Source organism: Leucoraja erinacea, chromosome 7 (assembly GCF_028641065.1).
Source record: "Leucoraja erinacea ecotype New England chromosome 7, Leri_hhj_1, whole genome shotgun sequence".
Lineage (NCBI taxonomy): Eukaryota > Metazoa > Chordata > Chondrichthyes > Rajiformes > Rajidae > Leucoraja > Leucoraja erinaceus.
Genome location: NC_073383.1, coordinates 3,777,416 through 3,798,367, shown reverse-complemented (window position 1 = coordinate 3,798,367; position 20,952 = coordinate 3,777,416). Strand labels below are relative to the sequence as shown.

Here is a 20,952-nt window from a genome sequence, read left to right as displayed (position 1 = left end):
GGAGCATTTTTTCAAAATTTAAGTATAAGCTTTTTTCCCATTATTAGCCCATAATTAAGTAAATTCTTTTGAAACATATTTAATTCTGGGTTACCTTCCGATATTCCAAAAATGATCCATTCTACTTTGGGTAGTAGTTTTGTTTTAAATAATTTTGTAAAGATTTCAAATATTTTGTTCCAGAATTTTTTAATTTTTATACAGAAAACAAAAGAGTGCGCTATGTTAGCTTCTTGTGACTGACATTTATCACAAATGGGTGAGACATTGGGGAAAAGTTTATTTATTTTAGTTTTTGAATAATATAGTCTATGTAATGTTTTATATTGGATTAGAATATGTCGTACGTTGATCGAGCATTTATGCACATATAATAAGTGTTTATCCCAGCTCTCTTTTGAAATTTTTATAGCTAGTTCTTGTTCCCAGTCTCTTCTAATATTATCTGTTGTAGGTATTTCTATATTCAATATAATATTATATAAGTATGATATTAGATTTGCAGATTCAGCCTTTATCTTCACAGTCATGATCTCTAAGTTAATGCCTTCACCTTTACAGCCTTAAGGTTTTAAATATACTCTTTTGGCACCTTTTTCATGAGATTTATTTCAGATTTAATCAAGGTTGTTCCTCAGCCTTGCACTATTTCAATAGAGCTAGCAAATATTTTTGTATTGAAATTCTCCGACCCAGGAGAAAGATGCAAAATGCTGGAGTAACTCAGCGGGACAGGCAGCATCTCTGGAGAGAAGGAATGGGTGACGTTTTGGGTCGAGACCCTTCTTCAGACTATTTCTGCCAGGAACTGTATTCATTACAAGCAGCTAAATGGCACCTGCCCTCCAGTAACACACAGCTAAGATTCCTAAAGCATCTTCATCATTATATCCTGTTTGATAATCAAATCCAAAAGCCATTTTAATGCCACAATGATATCTGCCACCACCAACAATCCTAGCAGCGCATCCACCATGTTCAGTTTAAAAAAACATCCTCTGCTTTTCTCCTTTTAAAATTTGCCCCTCTCACCTTAAAGCCATGGCCTCTAGTTTTTGACATTTCCAGCCTTAGATAAAGGTTGTGACTGTCTACCCTATCTGTGCCTCTTATAAAGATATTTACTTCAATTGGATCTCCCCTCAGGCTCTAATGCTCCAGAGGAAACAATCCATGTTTGTCTAACTTTTCTCAGGCTGCATTCTAGTAAACCTCTTTTTCATCCTCTGCTCGGCCTCCACATCCTTCCTGTAATGGGGTGACCAGAACTGGATATGTTCAAACAAATGTCCTGAAAGAGTGGTTTTATCCGTGACTAGGGAAATGGCTTGTGGACTGAACAATTTTGTTCCAGTTCCCAATGGTACTTATCTATTGTATGATATTTAAAAAAAAACATAACATGGGTGGCCACGATGGCACAGTTGCTCCCTTACAGAGCTTGCAGTGCTGGAAACTCGGGTTTGATCACTCTCCCCGTGACCGCGTGGGTTTTCTCTGAGACCTTCGGTTTCCTCCCACACTCCAAAGGCGTACAGGTTTGTAGGTTTAATTGGTTTGGTTATGAGCGTAAGTTGTCCCCAATGTGTGTAGGATAGTGTTAATGGTCGGTGCGGACTCGGTGGGCCGATGGGCCTGTTTCCGCTCTGTATCTCTAAACTAAACTAAACTAAGAATGTGTCTTGCTGCAGTTCATGAAATGGTTTGAAATGTGTGTTTTCACAGATTTTGTCGTTTGCTTGACCCGATACATGTGTGACCAGTAAATTGAAGAGAATACCCCGAGGATGGCTAGGAGGCTGGATCTTTCACAGCTAACAGAGGACGAAGCACAGCATGTGTTCCACGTTGTTCAACGAGATATGAGTCTACGGAAGAAAGAGGATGAACGGCTAGGGTAAGCAGACGCAAGTTTTCTTCATTAACAGGGAGAATTGACCAAGGCGATGTGCCACTCGTAAGGTGAGCGCGCACTCTGTGACACCTTACAGAGCAACATAGATAGTAAGTGTAAGAAGGAACTGCAGATGCTGGTTTAAACCAAAGATAGACACAAAAAGCTGGAGTAACTCAGCGGGTCAGACAGCATCTCTGGAGAAAAGGAATAGGTGACGTTTTAGGTCGAGACCCTTCTTCAGACTTCAGATATTAACTTAGACTAAATGAATTCTTAGTCCGATCCAGCAAGTCTGTTTTCTGTTAATATTCATTTTCTGGATGTATACTAAAGCACCTGTAAAGTTGGTGGTAGGTTGGCTTCTTGAATCATTCCAGTGGTGAAGGAACTCGCTCAGTTCTGCTGAGTAGACAGTTCCAACATTTGTGGAATTCCCTGCTACAGAGGGCAGTGGAGGCCAAATCACTGGATGGAGTTAAGAGAGAGTTAGATAGCTAGTGGAATCAAGGGATATGGGAGAAGGCAGGCACGGGTTATTGATTTGGGACGATCAGCCATGATCGCAATGAATGGCGGTGCTGGCTTGAAGGGCCGAATGGCCTCCTCCTGCACCTTATTTTCTATGTTTCTATGTAATATTCAGCCCCAATAATAATGAAGTGATATCTCTGCAAGCCAAGATAGTGTGTGAGTTGGAGGCAACCTGCAGATGGAGGTGAACTCGTGCATCTATTGCCACGACCCTCTAGGTGCCACTGTGGGAGTAAATGAATGGGTAATTAGAGTACATTTTGTGGAAGATCCACATTGCTGCCACCATGAGCAGGTGCCGGTGGAAGAGGATATTTGGGCTGATTAATGGCAGTGCTGATCAAGCTGGTTGCTGCAACCCTGCCTGAGCATTACTGGTACTGCACTCATTTATCTACGCGGAGACAATTACATCACCTTCATGATTGGTGCCTTGGGGTGGTAGAAGGTGAGTCACTTACTGCAGGACATCCAGTCTCTCGCCTCCGTGGCGAGGTTAGTTATATGGCTGGTCCAGTTGCATTTCCGATCACTAGTGACCCTCTCCCTACTCTGCGGACATTGATGGAAGGGGACTCAGTGATGGCATGTTGATGAATGTCAAGGGTGACTTGATAGACTTGTAATGCTTCAATGTATTTCAAGAGGATTAGAGTACAAAAACAGGGATGTAATGCTGAGGCTCTATAAGGTGCTGGTCAGGACGCATTTGGAGTATTGTGAGCAGTTTTGGGCCCCATATCTGAGGAGGGATGTGCTGGCTCCGGAGAGGGTCCAGAGGTGGTTCACGAGAACGATCCCAGGAACGAGTGGGTTAACAAATGACGGGCGTCTGACGGCACTGTACTCGCTGGAGTTTAGAAGGATAAGTGTGGACCTCATCGAAACTTACAGAATAATGAAAGGCTTGGATAGTGTTGATGTGGAGGGGATGTTTCCACTAGTGGGGGAGTCTAGGAGCAGAGGTCATAGCCTTAGAGTTAAAGGATGTTCCTTTAAGAAGGAGGAGGAATTTCTTTAGTCAAAGGATGGTGAATCTGTGAAATTCTTTACCACAGGGAGGCCTGGTCAGTGGGTATTTTGAAAGCAGAGATAGAAGGATTCTTGATTAGCACAGGTGTCAGAGTTATGGGAAGAAGACAGGAGAATGGGGTTAGGATGGAGAGGTAGATCAGCCATGATTGAATGGAAGGGTAGACTTGATGGTCCGAATGGCCTAATTCTGCTCCTATTACTTATGACCTTATGATCCCCCATTGCTGGAGGTGGTCATTGCTTGGCAATTGGTGGCATGGAAGCTACCTTCCACTTCTCACCCCATGACTTCATGTTGTCTGGCCTTTGCCGGGAACAGGCCTGAGCTGCTTCATTTTTGGAGGTGTTGCAAATGGAATTGAGCAAGCATCCCTGTTTCTCACCCTGTGACAGCAGGAAGGAGCATTGCTGAAGCATCTGAAGGCAGGTGGGCCAAGGCCACGCACATGAGGAACTCCTGCACTGATGTTCTAAGGCCGGGGTGAATTTTTGCCACGGGCTTCCCCAAAATAAAGGTCTTTTCAACAGCAGTAAATTTATTTTTGTTACTGCAAACTAAAATACTAAAGATTGCATGTACAACATTTAATATAGTATCATTGTACAAGTGTTAATACAAGCAATTGTTTGTCAGTGTCTATGGCTGTGAGCAGTGATACTAACCGATTAAGAGACAATGGTGTCTGATTCCTGTTTTTTTTGCCCTATACTCATTAATGTTGCTTTCTGTTTCTAAAGGGCCTGTCCCACTTGGGCGTAATTTATGCAACATAATTTACGCGTCACGACGCACACGCATGGTACGCATTACGCACGCATGATGCGCGGTGGTGTAGGCAGTGGCGCGCGGTCACGTGCGGCGCCTCAGGATGTTTGGGATGTACAAAATCTTCGCACGCCATCTGCCTGACGCGCAAATGACGCCCAAGTGGGACCGGCCCTTTAATTTCCAGAATAACTTTGTTCCCGAATTCACCACTCTTGTTCTATCCAATTCATGTCATGGCAATGCATGTTACAGCTGTATTTGTGCCTGTATTTCACTCCCAGATCCTCATCGCACGCTCATCTGATCCTGGTATGTGCTTTCACTACATATAGCTTTTATCTTGCATATGTACAGTGATGTGACCTCTTTCCATGCTTTGGAATCATAGCTGTCCAGCCCAAATGAACCTGTGCTAACTTTAAGTGAGACCATTTCAGTAGAAGTCCCATTCCTAAACTTTTTCAACATAGTGATTCTCTAAGGCACTAATTTTCTAAGACATTGTAACAATAATTGTTTGACTAGTTTGCCCAACATCAAGCTGTTGGAAAGTTATGAGCGTTTTTTGAATAGTTTGGAATTGAGTCATAGAGTCATACGGGATGGAAACGGGCCCTTTGGCCCAACTTGTTCATGTCACCCTTAATGCCTCATCTACACTAGTCCCCCACCTGCTCACGTTTGGCCCATATCCCACCAAACCTTTGTTTAAGAAGGAACTGCAGATGCTGGAAAATCGAAGGTACACAAAAATGCTGGAGAAACTAAGCGGGTGCAGCAGCATCTATGGAGCGAAGGAAATAGGCAACGTTTCGGGTCGAAACGTTGCCTATTTCCTTCGCTCCATTGATGCTGCTGCACCCGCTGAGTTTCTCCAGCATTTTTGTGTCCCACCAAACCTTTCTTATCCACGGACTTTTCCAAATGTCTTTCAAATGTTGTTATAGTTCCTGCCTCAACTACCTCCTCTGGAAACCCGTTCCATACATCCATCACCCTCTGTGTGAAAATGTTCTGCCTCGGGTTCCTATTAAATCTTACACCTCTCACTTTAAACCTATAACCTCTGGCTCGTGATTCCCCTACTCTGGGTAAAAGACTGTGCATTTACCTTGTCCATTCCCCTCATGCTACAGAAGAGGTTCACCAGTATGTTTTGCCTGGAATAGAGGATATTAGCTATAAGGAAAGTTTGGACAAACTTGCATGGTTTTCTCTGGAAGGTCGAAGGATGAGCAGAGGGCTGAGAGAATTTCATAACATTACAAGAACTGCGGTCACGGTGGCGCAGCGGCAGAGTTGCAGCCTTACAGCGAATGCATCGCCGGAGACCCAGGTTCGATCCCGACTATGGGTGCTGTCTCTACGGAGTTTGCACGATCTCCCCGTGACCTGCATGGGTTTTCTCCGAGATCTTCGGTTTCCTTCCACACTCCAAAGACGTACAGGTTTGTAGGTTAATTGGCTTGGTAAATTTAAAAATTGGCCCTAGTGGATGTTAGGAGAGTGTTAATGTGACAGAGATCGCTGGTCGGCGCGGACCCGGTGGGCCGAAGGGCCTATTTCCGCGCTGTATCTCTAAACTAAACTAAACATAATATCAACCATTTGTTTCAAATAGTTGCTGATTTGAATTATCTAAAATGTTCAATGTTCAACCTGGCAGGTGATAGCAACCAACATTTTGTCCTATATTTAATTTTCAGTTAGAACAAAATGAAATCTGACAATTTACCAGCAGGCAAATTGTTTTAAATAAGTATCCACAGGTCTTCAATTTAGAAAAATATTAAACATTACTCTGATGGATTTTAGTCACTAGAAAAAGTCATGCCTGTACCAAAATATACAATGAGGTTCTTTATTTGCATAATGGGTGGTTTTCATCCAAGTACATACGATGCATCTGATAAAAATTTTAGTAATTAACACGTTGCCCTGTTTACTAAGTTGCTCATTGCCCACAATACATTTATCCATACAAGCCCTAATGGCAAACAGATTTAAAGGTAATTATTTTTCATGGTCCTGCTACAACAGTCACGTTATATCTAAAAATCCAGTGCAATTTTGCATCTGAGAATAGATGCCATAGCATCTATGGCATCCAACTCCCTCTGGTTAATCTCATGTTTATAAACAGACTTTCTGGGCACCATGATATAGGAAAGATGAAAAATAGTATGGAGAAGATTTAAAGACTTGTCCCACGGTACAAGTTCATTCCAAGAGCTCTCCCGATGGGAGAGGGGAGAAGAGGGAGTGGCCAGGGTGTGACTCATCCTTGATTATGCTGCTGGCCTTGCCGAGGCAGCGTGAGGTATGAATGGAACGGTGGATTGGGCTGCCGGAGGCCCTGTACATTGGGCACTGCTCCAAGAGGCCGAGCGCGCGGACTGGACGTGACCTGCAACTGCACGGTGTAGTGGAGGACACAATCGGCCATGCTGGGGCATGCCATCAGGCCTCCATGGTCAGGTTAAGAACTCTGCACTTACAACAAATGGCAATTGAAAATGAGGCCACACCAGGCGACGCTTGTATACTCTCTCAGTGTATGCTCTCTATACCCTTGTACTGTATCTAAGATGCGCTCTGTATAGTACCACCAGGTGGCGCCCATAATGGCTGCCTCGCCAACAGCCTGTCGCGTGCCATTTCTGTTTTTATTATTTTAAATATGTCTTAAATGTATGTTTCAATGTTTCTCGGTTAGTTTATGTGGGGGGGGGGGGGGGGAATAGGGGGAAACTTTTTTTCAGTCACTTACCTCAACGGAGATGCAATTTTCTCCGTTTCGCATCTCCGCCCCCCTCCCCTGCGGCCTAACAACTTGGATTGTGCCATCCCGACCAGAGGGCCTGGACATCGGACCGTCGGCAACGGCAAGTGCGGAGGGCTCAAGGCCCTGACCACGGTGGCCAAAGGAGGAAGATGACTGAACTTTATTGCCTTCCATCACAGTGAGGAATGTGGATTACACTGTGGTGGATGTTTATGTTACATTTTATTTTATATGTGGATTCTGTTCTTTTCACTTAGTATGGCTGTATAGTAACTCAAATTTCACTGTAGCTTAGTTGGTTAAGTGGCAATAAACACGAACTTGAACAAATACTTGCACTAAACTGTCTGTAAAAATAGAATTTGACTGTACATGTGACAATAAAGTACTGTTGAACCATTAATAACTATCTCAGCATCTTCCTGTTGTGCCTTAATCGATTTGTACCACACATTACTTCCCAAAAGCGATGAAAGATTTTCTTTGTTGAAGATGTTTTGGGCAGTGACAAAATCCTTGTATTTATTCCAGTGACTTGCCTGTTTACTTAACAAATACATAAAATAAGTGGAACACATAGTCATGCTGCATGAATGCTTAATCCGTGCATGAATCCTTACAGACGAATCTTGTGGCACACTAAAGGGCCTGTCACACTTTGCGACTTTTTAGGCGAGTGCCGGAGACCCAGCGCTCGCTTCAGGATCGCCACATGTTCGCTGGTGGTCTCTGGTGAGTCTCCTTCATGGTCGCGAGGAGTTCCCGCATTCTGGGAACTAGTCGTGGCCTCAGTATGGTCGCCGCGAATTTTTCAACTTGTTGAAAATTTTTCTGCGACCAAAAATTGGTCGCCATGGAGAAAATCGATACTTTTGTGGTCGTAGGTGCAGTGGCCGTGGGGTCACCATGTCGTTGTAGGTAGTCAAGATAGCTGTAGGTAGTTTTTGTTAATCTTCTTTGCGGTGTGTTTCTGTATCACCTTGGCTTTGCATCGTGTGAATTTCAGACAGCGCTTCCCCGCTTTCCCTGGCCCCCATCTTTGCGATGTGTGTGTGTGTGCATGTTTGTGTGCTCTGCTCTGCTCTGCTCTGACAGTTGCCGTTCCAGTTCGCGGCTTTTCAGGCGAGTGCCGCGAGCTTGAAGGTCGCAGGCAGTCCGCTGAAAAATCACCCAAGTGGGACAGGCCCTTAGTGGATGCTGGCCTGATGTGAATGCTGTTCAAGAATGTCACGTGCCAATGCTGTCCTTCCAGTGGATTCACACTTCCCACAGCATGGACTTGAGCAGCAGACAATATTTTACCTTGCGCAAAAGAAAATTTAAAGGAAACTTCATATCTTCATCGCTGGGACGGTGATGGAGAGAGTCAAAAGCCTTAAGTTCCTGGGCATGCAGATCTGTCCTGGACACAGCACATTGATGCAATTATAAAGAAAGTCCATCAACGTCTCTACTTCTTTGGAAGATTGAGGAGATTTGGTATATCGACAATACTCTCTTGAACTTGTGCAGGTGCGCAGTAGAGAGCATCTTGACTGGTTGCATCACGGTCTAGTTTGGCAAGTTGAATGCCCAGGAACGAAGACTACTGTGAAAAGTGGTGAACGCTGAACAGTCCATCGCAATTATTGATCCCCCCCATCATCGAAGGAGTTGCTGTCTCAAAAAGGCAGCGAGACCCACACCACCCTGGCCACACACTCATTTCACCCCTGCCATCGGGAAGAAGGTACAGGAGCCTGAAAACTGTAACGTCCAGGTTAGGGAGCAGCTTCTTCCCTACAGCCATCAGGCTATTAAACACGATGATGTGTCGAAAGGAACTGCAGATGCTGGTTTAAACTGATGATCGACACAAAAAGCTGGAGTAACTCAGCGGGCCAGGCAACATCTCTGGAGAGAAGGAATGGGTGACGTTTCGGGTCGAAACCCTTCTTCAGACTCAACCTCCAAAATAATGAACTACATAATATTGGAGACATTATTTTTATCTTTGTACTATTGTTGTTAGTTTGTTTTGTTAAATTTTATTTGTTGTTTATGTTGGTTACAGAATGCTACATTTACATATCTGTTGTGCTGCTGCAAGTAAGAATTTTATTGTTACATATGACAATAGAGCACTCTTGGCTCTTAACTGGATCCATGGAATGAAGCCTCCATGTTAGGTACAAGCCTAAACATAGTGAGTGTAGAAAAAAAACGGACATAAAATATGTATTTACGTAAACATTGTTATTTCCCACCAGGGCATTTTACACTGCCCGCTGCAGTTTCAAGCGCGTTACTGAAGATCATAACCGCACGTGTTATTCAAGGCCTCCTCTATTGTACCTACATGTACTGCAGAGCAGGCATGAGAAAGTATACTGTGAGCAAATTTGGGCCCAATATCTGAGGAGGATGTGCTGGCTCTGGAGAGTGTCCAGAGGAGGTTTACAAGAATGATTCCAGGAATGAGTGGGTTAGCAAAGGATGAGCGTTGGGCAGCAACGGGCCTGTACTCGCTGCAGTTTAGAAGGTTGAGGGCGGACCTCATTGAAACCCTCCTACCATCCGGGAGGGCGCTACAGAATAATGAAACAGGCATGTCAGACTGGATAGACCTTGGTTTACCACCCCCCCCCGGAATTTAGAATATTGAAATCAGGGGATCTTATAGAAAATGCATTTACAAAATTCTTAAGGGTTTGGACAGGCTAGATGCAGGAAGATTGTTCCCGATGTTGGGGAAGTCCAGGACAAGGGGTCACAGCTTAAGGATAATTGGGGCAATGACAATCCTTTAATCCATGGAATGAAACCGTTAGATGAGAATAGAACTTTTTTCACACAGAGACATGGTGAATCTCTGGAACTCTCTGCCGCACCAGGGTATTTTACAGGCCGCTGCAGTTTCATTGGCTAAGATTTAAGAGGGAGTTAGATGTGGCCTTTGTGGCTAAGGGGATCAGAGGGTATGGAGAGAAGGCAGGTACGGGATACTGAGTTGGATGATCAGTCATGATCATATTGAAATGGCGGTGCAGGTTCGAAGGGCCGAATGGCCTACTCCTGCACCTAATTTCTATGTTTCTATAGATAGAGTGGATACGGAATGGATGTTTCCACTGTTGGGACAGTCTACGACCAGAGGTCATAGAAACATAGAAACATAGAAAATAGGTGCAGGAGTAGGCCATTCGGCCCTTCGAGCCTGCACCACCATTCAATATGATCCTGGCTGATCATCCAACAATATGATCATGGCAAAACATCCATATCCTCCGAATTAAAGGGCGCACTTTTAGAAAGGAGGTGAGGAGGAACTTCTTCAGTCAGAGGGTAGTTAATCTGTGGAACTCATTGCCGCCGAGGGCTGTGAAGGCCAAGTCAGTGGATATTTTTAAGGCAGAGATAGACAAATTCTTGATTAGAACGGATGAAAGGGGATAGAGGAGAAGGGAGGAAAATGGGATTAGGAGGCAGAGATCAGCCATGATTGAATGGCGGAGTAGACCCGAATGGGGGCTGAATGGCCTAATTCTACTCCTATAACTTGTATTGTATCAAGAATTGAAACCAGATTATGTTGGGTTCAGGGTGGGAGGGACACTTGATGTAGTGCATAGGTCAGAGTGAAAAAGGGCAAAGCAGTCGCCGGTTTGAAGATGGAGAACATAGATTCAGGACATTGAGAGTTGGGGATACGAAATGCACCAGGAATGGGAGTGTTGGGGGCTCAGAAATCAGAGTTGAGGTTTAGAAATTTATAAGGACGAGTTGCACCCCGGCCATTCCCCCTTTGCTCCTCTCCAATCGGGCAAAACGTATAGAATTGTGAAAACGCACACCTCCAGATTCAGGGACAGTTTCTTCTCAGTTGTTACCAGGCAACTGAATCATCCTAACACAACTAGAGAGCAGTCCTGAACTACTATCTACCTCATTGGTGACCCTCGGACTTTCTTTTTATTAAGAAAGAACTGCAGATGCTAGAAAAATAGGTAGACAAAAATGCAGGAGAAACTCAGCGGGTGAGGCAGCCTTGATCGGACGTTTGCTGGCTTTACCTTGCACTAAACATTATTCCCTTATCATACATCTATACACTGTAAATGGATTGATTGTAATCATGTATTGTCTTTCCGCTGACTGGATAGCACGCAACAAAAGCTTTTCACTGTACCTTGGCACACGTGACAATAAACTGCAATTACTGACATAGACAATGCATTGCCATTCAGGGCATAGCAGCCCATTTAGATGGCACGCTATTGAGCATCACTATCAGTCCCTTCTCTTCAACATATCAGCACGTTGTCTGCATTGAGTACAAAATCTGCTGCAATTCCTCATTCAGGCCACTCCAAAAGCACCTCCACCACCAAGGAGAACAAGATTTGGACACCTGCGCGTAGGGGAAAGGGAAGGGTTGAAGATGTCCTGGTTGCGTTGCTCCTGGCCAAGCTGGCCATCCGTGAGTCACGGCACCAGGCAGTTGAGGGCTCTACCCGAGCCGGCTGCCTGCCCCTTTTCCGGGGTTACGTCCGTGCCCGGGTGGGGTTAGAAAGGAATACGCCCTGTCTGTGGGCACCCTGAGGGAGTTCCGGGACCGCTGGGCTCCGCAGGGTGTTGAATGTATCCTCAATAAGGATTGTAACATAATTGTATAATAGTTTATTATGGATATATGTTTGTATTGTATTTATGGTGGTGGGTTCTGGTTTGTTTTATTGTAGTGTAATATTATTTTTTTAATAATGTAACATTTTTTTATTTAAAAAGAGAACAAGATCCCCTGGAACCTGAAACATCACTGTCAACAGATTCCCTTCCAATTCACACATTATCCTGATTAGGAATATCATCAAAGCGCCATAGACTGCAGATGCTGAAATCACGAGCAAAAAAACAAATTGCTGGAGGAACTCAGTGAGTCAGACAGCTTCTGTGGAGGGAAATTATGATGTTTCTCCTTGGTTTAGTTTAGTTTATTGTCACGTGTACCAAGGTACAGTGAAAAGCTTTTGTTACGTTATATCCAGCCAGCAGAAAGACAATACATGATTACAATCGATCAATTTACAGCGTATAGATACCCGATAAGTGAATAACGTTTAGTGCAAGGTGAAGCCAGCAAAGTCCGATCAAGGATAGTCCGAGGGTCATCTAAGAGCAGGCATTTTTCATGAGTAATTAGTCAGGGTAGGCAGTGGCTTTTAAAAATCTTGCGCAGATTGTTCTCTCGACTTTTATCAAGTAATTTGTCTTCAATAGGTCCAATCTATTAATAAAGTATTGAAAAAAATATAGCTCAAAGAAATTTACTTACCATATTATTTGTACACAAAATCCATTCTTCTCTCTGTGTTTCCTGTTGTACCAAGCTGTTTTAAATGTTCTAATTATTTGTGTTCCTTCGCGCTGTAGAAGTTCTTTAAGTTCTGGCGTTGGTCCGCCATTTTCAATTATTTTGGGCTTTTCCTCGTAAGTTTGCTTCGGGGAAACTCTTCAGGTAATCACTATTCATCTTTGAAAAACCCGCCAAGAAACTTGCGAATGCGCAGTAGGCTGGTTTTTCGGACTTTTTTCGGCCTTTACGGACCATTGCCACTGATGGCTTGAAGCATCATCGACAGCACGTGAGTAGCACATACCTCCGCATTTTAAATGTACTGTGGATGAAAGGCACGGGAAAATTATGCCCCCCTAAGAAATCGATCTCTTAGGGAAGCATAATTCTCCCGTGCCTACTATAAATGACTATTTTATATATGTTTTATAGAGAGAGTACAGAGGCGATTTACTAGAATGTTGCCTGGGTTTCAGCAACTAAGTTACAGAGAAAGGTTGAACAAGTTAGGGCTTTATTCTTTGGAGCGCAGAAGGTTAAGGGGGGACTTGATAGAGGTCTTTAAAATGATGAGAGGGATAGACAGAGTTGACGTGGATAAGCTTTTCCCACTGAGAGTAGGGAAGATTCAAACAAGGGGACATGACTTGAGAATTAAGGGACAGAAGTTTAGGGGTAACATGAGGGGGAACTTCTTTACTCAGAGAGTGGTAGCTATGTGGAATGAGCTTCCAGTGAAGGTGGTGGAGGCAGGTTTGTTTTTATCATTTAAAAATAAATTGGATAGTTATATGGACGGGAAAGGTATGGAGGGTTATGGTCTGAACACATTTGTATGGGACTAGGGGAGAATACGTGTTCGGCACCGACTAGAAGGGTCGAGATGGCCTGTTTCCGTGCTGTAATTGTTATATGGGTTATATATTTTATATATATGATATATTTATTTTATATATATAAAATAATGACCATTTTATAATTTTAGTTATGGTAGGCACTGCCTACCTTGCCTACCCTGATGGCACGTGCCTGTCTAAGAGGTAGATAGTAGTTCAGCACTGCTCTCTGGTTGTGCTGGGATGATTCCGTTGCCTGATGGGAGAAACTGTCCCTGAATTTGGAGGTGTGCGTTTCCACACTTCTATACATTTTGCCCGATGGGAGAGGGGAGAAGAGGGAGTGGCCAGAGTAAGTCTTGTCCTTGATTATGTGGCTGGCCTTGCCGAGGCAGCAGCGTGAGGTGTAAATCCAGTCAACAGAAGGGAGGTTGCTTTGTGTGATGATCTGGGCTGCGTCCACTGTTTTTATGCTGTGGCATATCATCACACAGTCTAGGTTACACAAAAAAGCTGGAGAAACTCAGCGGGTGCAGCAGCATCTATGGAGCGAAGGAAATAGGCAACGTTTCGGGCCGAAACCCTTCTTCAGTCAGATGCTGCTGCACCCGCTGAGTTTCTCCAGCTTTTTTGTGTAACCTTCGATTCTCCAGCATCTGCAGTTCCCTCTTAAACACTGTCACACAGTCTAATCCTGGAAACCCGTTCCTAACAGCACTGCAAGAACACCTTTATCAGAATGACTGTCAGGAAAGCAGCTCCCCACCACCTTTTTGAGGGCACTTAGGCATGAGAATACATGCTGGGCTTGCCAACAACATCCAGATCACAAGAATGATTTTTATAGTTTGTATTGTCTCCTGTGATCAGATGTTGGTTATGGGATAAATCCATCCCAGAACTTGTGGGAAACCTTTTATTTTCCTTATTAGGCCAAGTTAAATTGCAGGATGCACTGCAACAACTTGCAGCTGAGTTGTGGCCAATCAAGTATAGATAATTCAATTAATTCAGGTCATTTGTAGCAGTCAGTAACCACATTCAATGTTGCTGTAAAAAGCACAACACAAATAAGGAAACACATTAAAAAGATATATTTTGTACCTGTTGGTATTTCTGATGACCAAACAAAGCTGAAAAAGAGCTGACCGAATGATGTAATTTACAAAATCACTGAGGTGTATTCACATGTAGAAATATTAACTTGAACTGCATAGCTCAAAAACTTCCACCAAGATGCAGCACAGAACGCCACAGGAGATCCTTCTTCCCTGTGGCTATCAAAACGTACAACTCCTCAACTCCTCCCCCTTCTGTCATGGGGTAGACTGACTGACATCTCCCCCCCCCCCCAAATCTTTGACCTCCCCAATCCTTTCCACTCGTCACTTTAATTTAATGTTTCATGTATTTTGTGTTTTACGACTGTTGGTAGATAAATACCCCATCCTAGGATAAATACAGTTCTATCGTATCGTATCCCATTAGATAAGCATCTCAGATGCAGTACAAGTGTATAGCAGTAGCATACTGAGACAGTATACAGCGTCATTTTCAATTCACAGTTGCTATAAGTGTTGGGTTGTTAATCTGACTGTAACTATGCTCCTAAAGAATGCCCCCCCCTACCCCTTAGTCTAGGTCAGTAAGACATTGAGTCAAGCACTGGGCCACTAAACTTTATTTTTTGAACCAATACCGAATACTCTATACAATACCTAACACGGATTCAATCCTTGTCTCGGCCTGGCCAAACCCTTCAGCCTCGTGCAAGCAGACACTTCCAAAAGGTCACACGGTCCCAAGTGCCCTTCCAGAAGTTCTATCGTTTTGCAAAGTAATATTTTACATTGCTTTATATGTTTAGCAAAGCAACATTTTTCTGCTGCCAATATACTGGTGGACATCTGTTTTGCCTTATACCTTACATGGAGGCTTCCTATACAGGTTTTGTTATTGCAGATTTAGGTGGTCACATCTTACAAGCTTTCAGTGCAAGCTCTGCAGATTATGTTATGTTTCAGTGCAACTTGACCATACTAACATGGTGCATCTTCAGCATCAACAGAATCCAGGAAGTTCAATACCCATCCCTTTGCTGCCTCAACTAATTCTGGAAATTGCTTTACAACTATGGGGAAATCTCACAATTTGCCCAGATCATTTATTACCCATTCATTTGCAAAAGATTGCATTGCATAAGCTGTGTTTTAACAACATGGGCAAAGCTAGCAATCTCAGCCCGTGAGAGCGCATTATCTTTGAATATATAAATAACAGCCTACTTGCATTAACTCTGCTTGTCTTTGAGCTTCTCAAAATCTTTAGACTTTAGAGATACACCCTTCGGCCCATCGAAACTGCACCGACCAGCAGTAACCCTGTTCATTAACACTATCCTACACACTAGGGACAGTTTACAATTGTACCAAGCCAATTAACCTACAAATTTGTGCATCTTTGGTGTGTAAGATGAAACCAGACTAACCCGGAGAAGACCCCCGTGGTCACAGGCACAATGTACAAACAATGTACTGACAGCACCCTTAGTCAGGATCGAACCTGGGTCTCTGGCGCGGTAAGGACGCAGGTGTACCGCTAGGCCACTGTGCCGCCCCTTCTCACTGTTACATTATGTTCCTAAAGTTTGTCTACTGTTTGAAGATTCATTCAAGAAAAGTGGTCTAGAATGCATCTTGATTTGGCATTTTGTTTGTGCTCAGTGTGTCAAAATCCATTACAGTGTTGTGTGAAAGATGAATGAAAACTAACCGTGAATGGAAAAAATCTCATGATCTTCAGCAACGGTTTGGCACTGTGGGCAATAAACTGTGTGCCCAATGGCAGTTTTGGGTCACTTATGTGAGATTAGGCCAGCAATTGATTGAGTTCCATTCATGCTCAAGGAATTCTGACAAATCGCTGAAATGTTCAAAATGGTAAAAAAATAAATGTGCAGGAAGGAACTGCAGATGCTGGTTTACACCGAAGATAGACACAAAAAGCTGGAGTCACTCAGCGGGACAGCCAGTATCCCTGGAGAGAAGGAATGGCCTGGTGGAAGGAAAGCCATCCCATATTCAGAGATGCTGCTTGTCCCACTGAGTTACTACAAGATTCAAGATTCAAGATTCAATTTCATTGTCATGTGGACCCCTTGAGGTCCAAACGAAATGCCGTTTCTGCAGCCATACATTACAAACAAATAGACCCAAGACACAACATAATTTACATAAACATCCATCACATCGCTGTGATGGAAGGCCAAAAAAACTTATCTCTCCACTGCACTCCCCCCCCCCCCCCGCCAAAGTCAAAGTCAAAGCCCCAGAGTCCCGCGGCCATTCCAAGCCGCGCGGGGCGGTGCTGTAAGGCCCCGCTCCAGGAGCTCTTCGACCCCGCAACTCGGGCGAGAGAAGTCGCCATTGCGGGAGCCCTGAAAAGCAGTCTCCCTCCAGGGACCCGCGGGCTCCCGGTGCCGCCGTCCGCCAGACCCGCAGTTGCAGCCTCCGAATCTCCGGAGGTCGGGCCGCAGCAGCAGCAGCGCTCCACCACCGCTCCACCCGCTCTGGACTCGGCCAGCTCCGCGACGGTGAGGTGAGTCGTCGGCACCAGAGTCCCCGGTCTTCTCCTGTTGGAGGCCGCTCCTCGTTGCAGCCCCAACGACAACGGAGACCCGACAAAGAAAAGGTCGGGTCTCCCGTGCAGGGAGAGATTTAAAAGTTACCCCCTCCCTCCCACACCCCAGACACACACACACCCCAACAAAAAATAACAAAAAACTACATAAAAACATAGACAAAAAATAATAAAAACGCGGACGGGCTGCAGAGGCCGCTGCTGACGAGAGTCGCGTGTCTATTTCCACTGGTTAAAACATTTTTGCTTTTTTAACCATTGCTTTATACCAGTGGCACTCGCATCCATTGTGATGAAGTGCTTCATCATTAGGTTGAAGATAGACACAAAATGCTGGAATAACTCAGTGGGACAGGCAGCATCTTTGAGAGAAGGAAGGGGTGACGTTTTGGGCTGAGACCCTTCTTCAGACATCACTAATTTGATGGTTGGTTATGATGCAAATGAACTAACGCCTCAGTAATGAGATGAACCCACTTCAACTCACCTACCGCCACCACAGATCAACAGTGGATGCTATCTCACTGGGCACTGGGCCATAGGAAAACGTATATCAAGCTATTGTCGATCGACTATACCTCGACATTCAACACTATCATTCCTTCCAAAATCTGAAGAAGTGTCTCGACCCGAAACATCACCCATTCCTTCTCTCCAGAGATGCTGACTGTCCCGTTGAGTTACTCCAGCATTTTGTGTCTGTCTTCGGTTTATACTTGCATCTGCAGTTCCTTCCTATACTATGTTTACATATCTGTTGTGCTGCTGCAAGTAAGAATGTCATTGTTCCATGTTGGGACATACTGTATGACAATAAAACGCTCTTGACTCTTGAAAAATAATCAGAGGCCAACACAACATTGGCTATGCTCTCTTCTCGCTGCTACCATTAAAAAGAAGGTATAGGAGCCATCGAACAATTATCTCTAGGTTCAAGGACAGCTTCCTCTAGAAACATAGAAAATAGGTGCAGGAGTAGGCCATTCGGCCCTTCAAGCCTGCACCGCCATTCAATATGATCATGGCTGATCATCCAACTCAGTATCCTGTACCTGCCTTCTCTCCATACCCCCTGATCCCTTTAGCCACAAGGGACACATCTAACTCCCTCTTAAATATAGCCAATGAACTGGCCTCAACTACCTTCTGTGGCAGAGAATTCCAGAGATTCACCACTCTCTGTGTGAAAAATGTTTTTCTCATCTCGGTCCTAAAAGATTTCCCCCTTATCCTTAAGATGTGACCCCTTGTTCTGAAGAAGGGTCTCAACCCAAAACGTCGCCTATTCCTTCTCTCCATAGATGCTGCCTCACCCGCTGAGTTTCTCCAGCATTTTTTGGCTACCTTCGATTTTTCCAGCATCTGCAGTTCTTTCTTAAACAAAACCTCCCATTAACTAATAACCATATAACACCATATAACAATTACAGCACGGAAACAGGCCATCTCGGCCCTACAAGTCCGTGCTGAACAACTTTTTTCCCTTAGTCCCACCTGCCTGCACTCATACCATAACCCTCCATTCCCTTCTCATCCATATACCTATCCAATTTATTTTTAAATGATACCAATGAACCTGCCGACACCACTTCCACTGGAAGCTCATAATAGGTTCCTGAAGCATCCTGTATGACCCTAACTACACCCCTCCTCAGCATCGACCACTACAGACTTTGCACTACTATCGATATACCTTTATTTTTGCACTATCGTTCTTAGAATAACTGCTAATATATTGTATATATGTTTTGTTGTTGTATGTAATGTGCCTGGAACACTGCAGCAAGTAAGAATTTTATTGTTCCAGTTCACATCTGGTGCACATGACAAGTAAACACCCCTGACTCTTGAATACCATCTTGTTCCTAGTGGTTGTAGACAGAGAATCACTTCATCAGAATTAGTCCAGAGAACGCTTTGAAACACAGTCTGCAAACAAGATAATGTCTGATTGTTTCTGTCATTGCAACTGTGAATTTGTCGACATGGTCGAACCCTGTTTAGAACTAGTCAGGAAGAACTGCAGATGCTGGTAAAATCGAAGGTAGACACAAAATGCTGGGGTAACTCAGCGGGGTTAGGCGGATCTTCAGTCTGAAGAAGGGTCTTGACCCAAAACCTCACCCATTCCTTCTCTCCAGCAATGCTGCCTCACCCGCTGAGTTACTCCAGCATTTTGTGTCTACCTTCCTGTTTAGAACTGCTCTGTTTACTGAGTACGATAGATGCTGGGCTCATTATCCCACGCACTGTGTTAAATTATTTTCAATGTTGGTCAGAAATCTGACAACAGTTTGTTAAACCACATATCGGTCGTGTAGGAGGGAACTGCAGACGCTGGTTTATGCCGAAGATAGACACAAAATGCTGGATTAGCTCAGCGGGTGAGGCAGCATCTCTGGAGAGAAGGAATGGGTGACGTTTCGTGTCAGTAGGGTCTCGACCCGAAACGTCACCCATTCCTTCTCTCCAGACATGCTGCCTGACCCTGCTGAGTTACAGTATTTCAGCATTTTGAGCCTATAATCGGTAGAGTAGCATTTTTAATTTTCCATCCATTTGTTTTGGACCTGGGCATTGCTACCAAGGCCAGTATTTATTGCCCATCCCGAGTTTCCTTTGAGGAAACAGACAGACTTACTGGTGAAGTTGGGGCTTCGGGAGGTGTTCTCACAATCGCCTGGCATAGTAATGGCTGTATAGATGGGACACATTCCAACTAAAGCATCGGTAGTGAATAGAGTGTGTGTTTAAGATGGTTTATAGAATATAGGGCGGCACAGTGTCGGAACGGTAGAGTTGCTGCCATACAGCGCTTACAGCGCCAGAGATACGGGTTCGATCCCAACGATGGTGCTGTCTGCACAGAGTTTGTACGTTCTCCCCAAGAGCACGTGGATTTTCACCAAGATCTTCGGTTTCCTCCCACACTCCAAAGACATACAGGGTTGTAGGTTAATTGGCTTGATATAGGTTTAAATTGTCCCTAGTGTGTGTTGGATAGTGTTAATGTGCGGGGATCGCTGGTTGGTGTGGACTCGATGGGCCGATAGGCCTGCTTTGACGGTGCATCTCTAAACTAAACTAAGCTGCTCATAGAGTTATACAGCATCAGAACAGGCCCCTTGGCCTGATGTATCTGTGCCACCCACCATGCTGATCTATACTGATCCCACATGCCTGCATTAATTCAATATGTCTTGCTCAATGAAGTACATAAAAGTTAACATAAACATCCACCACCGCGGATTTCCCACATTCCTCATTGTGATGGAAGGCAATAAAGTCCAAATTTCCTCTTTATTCTCATACCATCGAACCATCCGATTATTCATAGTCGAACCACCTTTATTCATAGTCGAACCATCCATCAGGGCATTCAAAGCTTACGCGTCGGGGTGGTCGAATCTCCTGCGGCTTGGAGTTTCCAAAGTCGGTCTCTAAGTAGGGACCGCAAACTCCACATTGTTAAAGTCCGCAGGCTCCCATGGTTGATGCTCTGTGGCAAAGTGCAGACGGAGATACGATACGGAAAAAAATCCCATCTCCGTCTAGGTAAGAGATTAATAAGTTTCCCCCAACTCCCCTTCCCCCCTCCACCACCTACATAAAACAAGCTAAAGAACTCTAAAAACTTACATTTAACACATACTATTAAAACAACAAAGAAGGAAGAGAGAGTCAGTGTTGGCGTGGCAGCCATTGCTGGCGCCACCTGGTGGTCAATTTTTGTGTATCCGGTTTAAAACGGCATCTGCAGTTCCTTCGTACCCATTGCCTTACTATATAAATACATATCAACCTCAGTCTTGGATCTGTTCTGTTAGTGGGCTTCGACAATCCTTTCCACATATAATTCCCAAAGGTTCATTCTGTCCGGAACAGAAGTTGGAATAGCCTGCATGTGATGGAAATATCTTCAATCAATAAACTAGATCATGGATCTGAGTGTTCTGCACAATATATCATAATTTTAACGTGACCTCATCTTGGACCTGAATTAGAAAGCTAATAAACAATCTCATCGAGAGTGTATTTATTGTATTATATTTCCTGTGGCTCACCGTCAATTGGAAGGTAAGATATTTGTTAACATGAAAAGGGCCTGTCCCACTGCGGCAACCT

General features: G+C 44.2%; 1 protein-coding gene across 2 annotated transcripts in view; it reads left to right on the top strand.

Annotated features, from left to right (window-relative positions):
• The first annotated feature begins 1,616 nt into the window (after nt 1-1,616).
• Nucleotides 1,617-20,952, top strand: part of LOC129698578 (melanophilin-like) — a 100,770-nt gene continuing 81,434 nt past the window's right edge. For both annotated transcript variants that reach the window (XM_055637666.1, XM_055637665.1), the window contains exon 1: nt 1,617-1,897. In XM_055637666.1, the coding sequence (XP_055493641.1) occupies nt 1,788-1,897 (110 nt within the window). In that variant the 5' untranslated portion in view covers nt 1,617-1,787. The remainder of the gene's footprint in view (nt 1,898-20,952) is intronic.